This window comes from Nerophis lumbriciformis, linkage group LG05 (assembly GCF_033978685.3).
Source record: "Nerophis lumbriciformis linkage group LG05, RoL_Nlum_v2.1, whole genome shotgun sequence".
NCBI classification, from domain to species: Eukaryota; Metazoa; Chordata; class Actinopteri; order Syngnathiformes; family Syngnathidae; genus Nerophis; species Nerophis lumbriciformis.
Window position 1 is genome coordinate 39,514,252 of NC_084552.2, and position 12,475 is coordinate 39,526,726.

At 40.9% G+C, this 12,475-nt stretch overlaps 2 protein-coding genes across 3 annotated transcripts in view; one reads left to right on the plus strand and one right to left on the minus strand.

Annotated features, from left to right (window-relative positions):
- Positions 1 to 12,475, minus strand: part of fxr2 (FMR1 autosomal homolog 2) — a 21,025-nt gene continuing 8,550 nt past the window's right edge. For both annotated transcript variants that reach the window (XM_061960361.2, XM_061960360.2), the window contains exons 12-17: positions 7,210 to 7,459; positions 6,968 to 7,147; positions 1,876 to 2,070; positions 1,683 to 1,790; positions 1,522 to 1,610; positions 1 to 1,444 (exon numbers count right to left, since the gene is read on the minus strand). In XM_061960361.2, the coding sequence (XP_061816345.2) occupies positions 1,334 to 1,444; positions 1,522 to 1,610; positions 1,683 to 1,790; positions 1,876 to 2,070; positions 6,968 to 7,147; positions 7,210 to 7,459 (933 nt within the window). In that variant the 3' untranslated portion in view covers positions 1 to 1,333. The remainder of the gene's footprint in view (positions 1,445 to 1,521; positions 1,611 to 1,682; positions 1,791 to 1,875; positions 2,071 to 6,967; positions 7,148 to 7,209; positions 7,460 to 12,475) is intronic.
- The window catches only part of haus4 (HAUS augmin-like complex, subunit 4), a 25,416-nt gene continuing 23,417 nt past the window's right edge, over positions 10,477 to 12,475 (plus strand). The window contains exon 1 of the mRNA XM_061960364.2: positions 10,477 to 10,595. Coding sequence (XP_061816348.2) covers positions 10,545 to 10,595 — 51 coding nt within the window. The 5' untranslated portion in view covers positions 10,477 to 10,544. The remainder of the gene's footprint in view (positions 10,596 to 12,475) is intronic.

The following is a 12,475-nucleotide window of genomic DNA, read 5'->3' on the forward strand; positions in this document are numbered from 1 at the left end:
TACATTTTACTTCCATTTTTTATTTCATATTTTCTAAGATGTGGAAATAGCAACAAAAGAAAAAAAGAGCAATAACCAAGACAACAGTAACATGAGCAGAGTCGCCGAAGACTCTTACATCACTCGCCCAACACCTCGCTCGGTTGTGTGCCAGGCGAGGCAACCACCACCTTGGTGGTGTTTGTTTGCATGTGGCTCTCATTTCATTTGAAGCTGTCCCCACAGTTCTGTTGCCCCTCGCCTGGGCCCTCTTCCACCGGCAGCACATGCCTGCCGCCGCCGCCGCCTCTTAGGGGTGATCTACCCTCATGAGCATCCGGAGCGGTGCACTGCCATGGTTTTTTGGAGATTGTGAATGGAAGCTAGCGCTACTTCTTTGATGTTTTTATTTGTCGTGTTAAAAAGAAAGGCAGCTGCTTGGGACACTGCCCTTTACCCTCCTGGACAGACCTAAGACAGGTGAAAGGAGGAGACACATTACTTCACACCATCCTTCCTGTGTCGAGATCAGACAGGGCTTTTGTTTTTAGTTTTGTGATCGTCAAATAAGTTGCCACTGAGCCGCCACATCATCTACTCTATCCGGAATGAGGAAACTGACTTGATTCTGGTGTTTGGCACGCAGCTTGTCTATTTCCCCCCCCTCCAAGCCACTCCTCCAAGCACTTTTACAACTCCCTCAGTCAGTTCTCCCCTCAGAACTGAAACAAAACACAGAACTTCTCTTCGTGAAAAAAAACTTTTTTTCTAATTCAAGGCACAATGTCTATCAATATTCCAGCCTCTGAGTGTGAACACTGCGTCGTCGCATTGGACCATCTGTGCTCATGCCACTCTCCTGTCTCACCTGCGCTTTTAACGCCATTTAGAGACATTGTTTCAGTGGAGAGATAGCGACTGCAGAGTCCACGCCAGTGATAAACAATGAACGAAACATATACACACACACACGCACGCACACACATACATACATACATACATACATACAAACACGCTCACAAGGAAAATAACAAAAGCCCCTCAAAATGTCTAGTCCTGTTTGTTGTGTCTCAGTATTTTCCTTAAAAATCAAGTCATATCCACCAGCTCTTTTTGGCAAGCTAGTTTGTTTTTTTAAATAAGCACTAAGTACTGATAGATAGGATAGCATACACCGTGTATTTTTAAGTAGATGCGTTTGTCGGGTTTTTTCACTTTCATAGTATGGATTCAGGTATTTTGTCAGGTACTTCTCACTCATCTGTTTAAGGTTTAAGTTAATGCAAGCAGGGACAGTTTGCCATGGAGTCTTCTTGCTTGAGACATGAGTTTCGCGAGGGGTGAGGCCGTCTCATTACGAGACGCCGTTGACCAACGTCAGCGTCTCGCTGGCCGGCGTTGTGCCGTTGCTGGGGGAACGCTTGGAGGGCGTTCGCTCATCCTTTTTGCTGCTAGTCCCATTCTCCTGTGGATACATACAAGATATGAACCAAGGCTAATACGGTAATAGTTGTTCATCTATACATCGGCGACTATCCATACCTTGGGCTCAGCGCCAGTATGGTTCTCCTTTTGGGGAAGGTTCTGTCTGCTCTGGGACTCGGGACGAGATATATAGTCCGCAACGGTCACTAAAACATTGAAACTGGTTGAGGACAAAGATGGACGACTATGCATGAGCTTGTGAAAACGTGGCACCTCACCACTATCAGCTGGCTGTCTGTCACGGCTAGTGGAGCCTCCCTCGGGGCGACTGCCACGGTTACGGCGACGGCGGCTTCGGTTGCGTCGCTGAGGTCGGCCTTCGTCATCTAATGGCAAAAAAAGCACGAGATGAAGACATTTTGGAGGTTGATTTTCAAGAAAACATCAGTGATTGCCAAAAAAGTTTCTGACCCAGGCCGTTCTCGCTGGGCCCGGCCTGGCCATCGGACTCTGCTGCGGCATCCATCACACTGGGTTCCTGGTCGTTGCGGCGGCGGCGGGAGCGCCTTCGGCGGTCTTCTCCCATGCCTTCGCTGATGTCTGTGTCTGCCTGCTCTCCCTCACCCTCCAGCAGAGAGTAAGGGTTACTGTCTGGGTCCCTCAGCACTGTAGATGCCACAGCATAGATGTTTGCAATTACACATTTTACTGCACTTTACTCTCACTCACAGGGCATACTCTATAACTTTAATCTCATTTAACATGAAATTTAACAAATAGTGGACCCTGTGTGTCCGCCCAGACTGACTGACTCACATCAATATAAGTGGGTTTAATTGTGACTTTGGTGAAAAAGATAAGGTGAATGGCCAATGGATTTTTTCAACTTATGGCAGTTTGACATTTGTGTCAACATAACTGCTGTGGTAATTTTGTGTATGTCTTACAATAAGAAAGCTATCGTTCACGAACAAATCTCTCTTCTTGTGGCAAACAATCTAAAAATAAATGAAAAAAAAGAATTAAATGGGTGCATTTTGTTGATTGCGGCGGTAAATTATGCTCAGCATTTATTTTTAAGCTTACATTGCACTGACAGGAAGTGACTGTGCATGTAGACAAGTGAAAATGAGGAACTAACTACTATAATGCATGTCAACATAAAGGGACTTTATTTTACATAAATGACCCCTTTGTGGGAGTACAACTTAATCATAGTTTGGTAAACACCTCGGTTTTACAGTCGCAGTTCGGTAAATTTTCGGTCCATAAGGGAACAAAATGTGGAACAAAATTGTTTAGCTTTTGTGTTTAATTTTTTTAATGTTTCATTTAAAAAAAACAAATCTCCTGGCAGGTAATTCTTCTATTGCTTGTATTTCGTCACAGGACTTCTTCCCGAAAGTGGTCAACCAAGCCAACATGGCTGTTGTACAGCAAGTAGCGCGCAAACTATTTGAGTACAAAAGAGGCTTAAATCTTCCTGCAAAAAGCAGACATGAGCAAAAAATCAAACTATGCAATGGAATATATCCCTATACTTTATAAAAAAAAGGTTTGTCAAGTGTTATCAAGGATTATGCGACAGTCACATTCCCAGACATATCGAACTATTGTGCTCCAGACACCATTCTATGCGACAAAACAGATGGAAACTTGGAAAGGCCTTATTTGTGTGTGGTTGGGTAAAAGAAATTGGTATCAAAACTCTCCCGATAAATATGCACCATTTTTGCTCGGGTAAGGTTGCAGTTTATGATTTAACTTTGCGTCTACTGCCATGTACTGCCGTGTTTCCCCCCGTCTTTATCATAAATATAACTATGGATGTCAACATTGTGTATGTGCTAAAAGCTCCATTTATGATTGTTGTCTTTGGTAAAAGCTTCATAACTCTTTTAGGTTTTGCTCATATTTGCTTTTTTTTTTTGGTGCTTTTCGAAACACTTGTAGCATATGTGTTTAAGAAATGCAAATAATATTAAGACTATACTTAAATTGGAAATAATAAACGTTAAAAGTAAATCAAACAAACCTTTAACGAAATGATCACTGCAAACTCATGCATTCTTCGACCGTGCTCCCTTGGACTGGAAAGTGAGCTGTTTTTCTCATTCTCGTTTCATAAAATCTTACAGTCTTCCACCCTTTTTGATTACCTCTCAATGAACTCTGAAGAAACATTTATCCTTTTTTGCGATTTGAACGATTCGCACAGCCGAAAACACAAGCAGTGGGCGTTTTTCTTCAAAAAAAGCTAAATGGCGCCTGAGAACAGAGCTAGCTTGACCACCACGCATATTTAATGGGCGGGACGTGAGCCGGATATGACGTCAGTAAAATCCAAAGAATAGTCCAAAACACCAAAAAGTAAATAAAACAGAGACAAATTAAAGGATGCAGGGGGCCACTGTGATATAAGTTGTGCTTTAAAGATGCTAAAACCAATCCAATGTAGGTCAATTACGACCTAATTCATTGCGAAGAGATCGTTGCTTCTGGGTCTAATGTCTCGCATTACAATCTGCTTTTAGGCCCACTACCTCTGTTTACCTTTTGTAAATGACTTGACTAAAATACAAGAAAAGACCAACTTTGTGTGCTTAGTGTGTGCATTGTAGTCTGCTTTTAGGCAGACTCCCTGGGCTTTTTGAGCATTGCAATGCCAAATGTACACAGTTCCTGCCCCTCACAATTAATGCGTACCATAGAGATGCAATGATACGAAAATTTCATATCAGTTATTGTAACCAAAATGATCAGCTTGTATAGCGGTATTGTTGAAAGTGCTCAACAAGTACTTATAAACACTGATATATTTTGGCTGTTTTTTGTTTTTTTAATTTGAACTAAAATGAATAGACAGTTAGAAAACCCAATACTTTACATGTTTTATGTTTCTTCTGCTTCAGTGATAGATAAAATACTAAGACTAAAACACTATTTTTATGGCTAAGCTTTTATTTTTTTAAATTGGTTTGCACTGTAGCACTAATAATTATTTAAATAAAAAGTGTGTCACAAATAAAATCTATTATTTCTGGCAAAGGTTGTGGCATCCTACTCTGTTTAAAGTTATACTGTTTGTATAAGTTTAGATTGGGGTATTTTGTTTCTTAATGGGGAAAGATATCCATGTCACTTGTTTTCATGTTATCATTTAGGCTAGCGAGCTGGCACCGGTCAGTCCATGAGTATCAAAGCGCAGTTATCAATCACAGTTTAATAATTTTAATTTAAAACAGTAATACAAACAGTCGCAAGTTTTAACGTGGTTATTATTACTACCGTTTATCGTTACATACCTAGTGTACCGTGTGAGAAATTGGTACGCAACTTCACTGAATCAAAGGCTCAGTAACAAAAAATTTGAATACACATACATGTACTGTTAAACCCCTAAATACAGTCAACGTTGACTTAAAGGGGTCATATTATGATTTTTTTTCTACATTTAAAACACTGCGTTGTGGTCTACATAAAATGTAACGGTGGTTCTTTAGTCAAATTTTTGCATAGACTATGTTTTACAGACCATCTTCAAAGCCGCTTTCTGACTGTTTCCTTAGTATGCGCCGTTTTGTGGGCGGTCTTATTTACGTGGCTCAGCTTTGACTGCGTCTGCTCCCAGTTAGGGCTACAACTAACAACTATTTTAATAGTCAATGACTATCTTAACGATTAGTCGACTAGTCAGATTATAAAACATACACATTTATTGGCTTTAATTTTTCCCATTGACTTTAAAATGCAACTTAAGTTATTTTAGGCATCTGCTTACGCACAACAAAGATGACTCATTTATTCCGAAATATTTATTTATACTGTAACTCTGGTGCTCATTCAGCTGTTACAAAATTAAAATAACTATTAAAATGTTGTCCATTTAAAAGACAGGAAAATGAAAGTGCTAAAGACAACAATTAACCTTGTTTATGTATTTAAAAAAAGTTATAAAAATAGCACCAATAAAAACAAACATCAAAACTCTAAATCTAACCCCATCAAAATCTTGGCAGTTTTAGCACTCTAACAGACTCTGTGTATAGAATTGTATCTTGATTAAGTCTTAACATGTTAGCTAGATCTTTATGTTTAATCTTATTACACCATCGCATTAGTGTCTAAAGTCTGTCTCTGTTCGATTTGCCTCTGTTATTGTGCCTTTTTTATTGCACTGCAATTTAACGCCGCTTTAAAAAGTACTTGAATTGATGTAAACAAAGTTTAGCTGGCTGACTTTGGCTAAAATGATAGTTATTTTTCCACACGACTTCGTCTCACACTTGTTAGCCAGCAAGCAAGTTACAAGCTAACACTCTTACCGAGGTTGAGTCCACAGACATTCGACATCATGCCCCCGCTTTAAATGCTTGTGTATCACAGATGTACTGCCATAAAAAAACAAGGTCCTCTTTGCAAAATGAGCAAAGTATTCATGTTTTTTACCAAGAATAGGAGGAATTGTTCTCACACTTTAAATGTTTTCACTTATTATGTTTTTGCAAGTAGCGGCACGTAACCGCTTTCGCCCGGAAAAACACGAGTGATGACGTCACGACTATTGTCGTCAACAAATTTTATTGTCGACATCGACTAATCCTTGCACCCGTACTCCCAGTCAGCTATGTTATAGTTTTAGCACTTTCATATCGAGTCTACTGACAGATAAAAGGTTAGAACTATACACTACTTTGTATTAGAAAGAGCAACAATGGAGGACGCATGTGCATGTTAAGTACCAATGATTGTCTCACACACACACACACACACACACACACACACACACACACACACACACACACACACACACACACACACACACACACACACACACACTAAGTGTGGTAAAATTTGTCCTCTGCATTTGACCCATCCCCTTGATCACCCCCTGGGAGGTGAGGGGAGCAGTGGGCAGCAGTGGTGCCGCGCCCGGGAATAATTTTTGGTGATTTAACCCCCAATTCCAACCCTTGATGCTGAGTGCTAAGCAGGGAGGTAATGAGTCCCATTTTTTATAGTCTTTGGTATGACTCGGCCGGGGTTTGAACTCACAACCTACCGATCTCAGGGCGGACACTCTAACCACTAGGCCACTAAGTAGTTACGAGCCAGTCTGCCCCACAACAAGGGAAAAATAAAGAATTTATTGACTACAACATCGGACGACAATGGCGGACTCGCACAAAGCTGTTGGAGGAAATATCTACCATGTATGAACATATTTGCTGACGTCACAAATTGGAAAAACGTCACAAGTTGGAAAAATGTCCCATATTGGGCAAACTCCAAACGACTCGTTTGGAGGTAGTATGAAAGAAGGCAAGATTGTTTTATAAATATCTTTGCAATGACTCCTTAGTTTGAGTTCACATTTTCGGGACTTATGCAGATCCCAAATACACAAAAACAACAAATTGGTAAAAAAAAAGTTGGTAGTGCATAATAGGTCCCCTTTAAGCGAGCACTTTTTAGTAATTGGAACACAGGACCAGGACTTAATGAGTTGATCGACAGACGGTTTGTCGACAGACGAGATCGACTTAAGTGGGTTCCACTGTACCGGAGCTGATAGAATTGGAAGGCTTAGACCCTGGCCCGCCTCGTCCTCGTCCAGGGTTGGAGCCTCTCCCCCTGCCACCGCGCCGGGAGCTTCTTTCCTCTGCACCAATGCCACGGGGTCGTTGATCTCGCTCACTGAAGTCCTCTGACTCAGAGGCATTGGAAAGCTCAGAGTTTGTCCCTGCAAAGACCACACGTCACTAATCCCTAAGCATGGAACCCATTAAAGCAGGTCCTCCTTACCATATCCAGGGTACTGGCTGTTGGAAGCTCTGCGTCCTCTGCCACGACCCCCGTATGTGCGGGAGGTGTGGAGCGAGTTGCCGCTCTCGTCAGTCAAGTAGCCTTTCTCTCGTTGATCACCGCCGCCACCACCACCGCCACCGCCACCGCCGCCACCCCCGGTTCTACTCTGAGTTGCACGATAGCCCACCCCGATCTGGCGGAGCTGCTCGTCAATCTGGAGACGCTCAAGTCGCAGCTGCTCCACCTCCTAAAAGCACAAAGAGGAAAGAACAGCATTTACATACATTTCACCCCCATACCTCGGTGCGGCATCTGCTGCCATTTAAATAAAGTGTTAAGATGAGAAAAAGCGATTACAAAATCACATTTATATTAAAAACTTTGTCACCTATACTAAATTGGTTTTAGAGTGTTTAAGTTAAGTCAAGATAATGGGCCCTGTATCATTAAATTTTTCCTCATGCACTTGTCAGAGGAAAACGTTTGGACACCACTGTGTTAAAGAGTTAATTCTGCCACTTACCTGTGATACATTCAGTCATCAAGGAGTGTATTTACTCAATCTCAATTAACAATACGCACAGACCTTGAAGAGCAATGCTTGCGGGGAACGTAAACTGAGCCACACCAGAGAGAATTGGAAACTCAATATGGATTTATAACGCAATACATCCTTTCGTGCAGGGATCACTAACTGGCGGATCAAAACTCGAATCTGGACCTTGACACTCTCCAATACAGACCTGGACCTAAAGTCAATTAATTATTCAAGTATTCTACGTTTTGATGAATCGTTTCTATTTTGACCACCGCAGCTTTTAGACTTTATGGCACTGGTTCATCATGTCAGGAAATGCACTGACCAAATGCTTGCAAGTTAAACCAGCCCATGAGATACTGCTCGGCCAATCAAATCCATTCATTCCAGGAGGTAAACATGGCAACTCTAAATGCAGCTACAAACGAAAGAACAAGTGATATCCAAGGAAATAAGAAGGAAACAAGTCAGACTTATGCGCAGACAAGTAAGCGTTAGACGAGAAGAAAAAGCTAAATGTGACCGCTTGTTACTTCTGCCCTCTCACCCTAATCACTGGCCGCAGTTGCTAGAAAGGACAGCGACGGAAGACAACAGAATAATAAAAATAAACATGATGCTCTGTAAAAAGTGGACAGCAACAACAGTGCTTCAATTTCAAGCCAGAATGTCCATAAACTAATTTATGTTCATGCTTTCCTCTGTGAGCACAAAACTAGTTTGTCTAATATTTACAGATGATTAGTCTAATAAAAACAAAGCCATTTCACATTGCCATTGTTTTGTTTTTATGATTGAGATTTATAATTTTTTTGCTAACACCTTTCTTTCACACAGGAAGTGAACTTCACTTTTACATCTATATGTGAAGTTATGTTATGAATGAATTATCTGTAAAAGACATGGAGAAGGGGTAGTATTAAATATACGCTTTGCTTCTTCCTACTCCTTCGACAAATGATGAATTGAGAAAATGTAACCATGTGATGTTCCTTAATGAAAACTTGTTAAACATGTCTTAAACAAATAAATCATAACCATGACTATTATGACACAAAGCATGTTTTTACAAGACATACCCATTTATACCTTAACTGATGTCACAAAAAACACTTTTAAAACCTAATATAAACATCTAAACCATGGGTGTCAAACTCTGGCCCGCCGTGTAATTTCACTTGGCCCTTGAGGCGATATCAAATTAACACTAGAGCTGGCCCGCCGATTATACACAGCGGCAGTGCCGCGGTAATACCGTATTCACCGCTAATTTTCATACTTGCCAACCATCCCGGGAGACTCCCAAATTTCAGTGCCCATCCCGAAAATCGTCACGTCCGCTTTTCATCCAGTCCAAGGAGTGCTGGCCCACTCACATTATATGTGTGGTTTCTGCACGCACACTCAAGTGCGTCATTCTTGTTTGGTGTGGATTCACAGTGTGGCGTATATTTCTAACAGTGTTAAAGTTGTTTATACGGCCACCCTCAGTGTAACCTGTATCGCTGTTGATCAAGTATGCGTTGCATTAACGCGTGTGTTCATACAGAAGCCGCACATATCTTGTGACTGGGCCGGCACGTTGTTAGAATGGATGAAAAGCAGACGTGACGACAGCTCGTAGAGGACGTTAAAGGCACGCCCCCAAGACTGTGGTCCGGGTGGACTACGAGATATAATGACTGATGAACACCTTGGTTGGATAATGAGGGTTGCCTCAGCTCAAAGCCTGAGCCCCAACATTAATGAACGAGCATCCAAGAAAAGATGCCAGGTATCTGCCTTGGGCACATCAGATTAGATCAGTGTGTTGCAAACTGAGCAGTTTAAAGTCCTGAATGGTTGGTTTATTCATTGTTATTTTATTTTCAAATTTATTAGCCTTTGGAAAAAGTCAATGTTGATATTTACCTCAGAAGGCTGCAAATAGAAAAGAGGCATTCCATTTTTATTTAAATTGTATTTGATATGCCATTGATATTTTTTTATTATTATTATTATTATTATTATTTGAAACTGGAGTTCGCATGTCACTATAAAGTTATATAAGCCTTGCTTGTTCAATATTCAATGCAAAACTTGTTTGGGTCCCTATTAAAAGGTTAATTTGTTCAACCTTGGCCCGCGGCTTTGTTCAGTTTTAAATTTTGGCCCACTCTGTATTTGAGTTTGACACCCCTGATCTAAACTAATCTGTTAGTCTGTGGTTCTTAATACTAACCTAATGGTGTCCAAAGTGCAGCCGAAGGTACATTTTTAGCCTGCATTAGTTTTTAGTTTGTTCTTTCTTTTTGGGGGTTTGGGGAGGCAGTTCCCTGACCTTCACATGAGGAAATGTTCTGTATCTGAACCTATTTGAATTTTATTTGAGGACCCCAGCTGTAGTGTAATTTTATGTCTTGACATGCTCAGCAAATGCTGACCACATCCTCATCCTATGGTGGCAGCAATGAATAGATTAAGAAAACAGAAACACACATGCAAGTTAAAATATATGAGATAATTTGCTTGCACTGTGAAACTATAACCACATGTCCAAAACACAGTCCAAACAATCAAAAAAAAAAATACTTGTTTAATTATTTTTAAAGGTGGTTTGACTAGCGAATGATTGAAGGAATGGGTTTTACTTTGCGGCGTGACAGCTGTCTTTGCCAATGACAGCTGTCCCTTAAGAGAAGTGGCAGAGGGGCTGTGAAGGAAATGAGGCACTAAGAAGGGTGGACAGGGGGGTGTAGTCTGCAGCTAATTTTGGACACAGAGGGTCCAGATAGGTGTAATCTAAACTTCGGGCATGCCGGCCACCCAATCCCAGAGGGAAGGCCTATTTATAAAAGCACATGAGGTAAGGGCAAAAACTCATTCCACACAACAGGTTTAGTCGTGTGGTGACCAATATGGTTCATGCATGGCCCAGATCACAAGCTGGCGCTTCTATGGTTGTGTTCACATTTGTGGTTCAGTTCTTTGTTAAAGGGGTCCGGTTATGCAAAACCAACTTTTCTTACCTATTGGTACCTGTTTTTGTGTATTTGGGGACTACATAAGTCCCAAAAATTTAAAATCCATCCAGGGAGGCATAGCGGAGAAATTTATAAAACAATCTTGCCTGCCTTCATACTTCCTCCAAACAAGCAGTTTGGAATGTACCCAAGTGTGACGTCAGCAGATATCCCATATATGGTGGCAATTTACCCGGAGAGCTTTGCACAAGTACGCCATTGTGGTCCGAGGCTGTAGTCAATAAGCTCCTTTTTCTCTATCCTCTTGTTGAGGGGCAGAGTGGCTTGTATATTCACATGCATCTTCCACTGTTGCCATTTCTAATACAAAGTAGCGTATAGTTCTAACATATTTGTCAGTAGATTCCAAATGAAAGTGGTAAAACTACAACATGGCTGAAGACGCAGTCGAAGTGGAGGCACGTAAATAAGACCGCCCACAAAACGGCGCAACCTGAAGAGACGGTCAGAAAGAGGCTTGATGGCGGTCTGTAAAACATAATCTATACAACATTTTGACCAAAGAACCACCATTACATGTTATGTAGACCACAAAGAAGTGTTTTCAAAATGGAGAAAAAAAATCTTAATATGACCCTTTAAGGAGAAAAAGATACTTGGTGCACACTTTAGTGTGGTAGGCTTAGTACTTACTATGATATTTATTTTACAATCACTCTACTTGGTTATCGCACTGCCCTCTATTGAAGTGGTCAACAACCTTTTTGAGCCCAAGATCCCAGGTCTTAGTACTGAACAAGGCAGGATCTACCACCCTCCATATTAAGCTACATTTACATTTTAGGATATGATATGACAATTCTTATTTTTTGTTAAATCAGATAATTGTATGTAGTCATTCATATTACCAGCAAAAGTAGTGATTTCTAATATGAATGTAATGGGTTTTGCATGCACACATGACATCATTACATCATATGCGCTTCAGTGTATACAGAAGTAAACATGGCTCCAATTCTAGTAGGTGTCAGTTCTGGCGCATTACTTATAGAAGATTAAAAAGGAAGAGGGAAAGATTTTTGGCTTTCACAGTTTGGGGGGGGCACATGATTACTGCCACGTCTGCTTCGAAGAGTTCTTAAAGATCTTCTTTTTGCCTGTTTTCAGCTAATTTGTCCGCAATTAATTTTTGCGACCGTCTATTTTGGCAAATAATTATTAGACTTACTGCTTTTTGATTACATATTAGTCGGATGAATGCGACACAATCTTTCAGACTGCAGCCGCATGGCATACATTTTACATATGTACAAAAGAGGCCTGAGTTGGATTAGAAAAATTCAGAATTGTAATGTAGTGTACACATTTACACGAAAAAAAAAAAAAAAAGATACAGGTCACATATAGGCAAATTCTGAATTGACCTGCAGTGTGAACATAGCTACAGTTGCGGGTATCTATATTTCGGCCCATTTTCCTACTTTCATTTCCACAGTGTGCCACGGGCCAGCAAAAAACTAGTCATTGGCCACAAACGGCATCTGCGCCACACTTTGGGCACCATTCTGTGTGAAAATCCAACAACCATCAAATATTAAGCTTGTAATTTAAAAAAAAGAGGAGATTGTTATTGCAGCTGTCACTGTGAAGTGTCATTCAGCTTTGAAGATAGGCATCGCCATCATATCCTAAAGGATATTTTTGGAGATGCACCGTGCGTGTTACGCAACGAGTGTGCATGACGAGCTGGTGTAGTGTATGC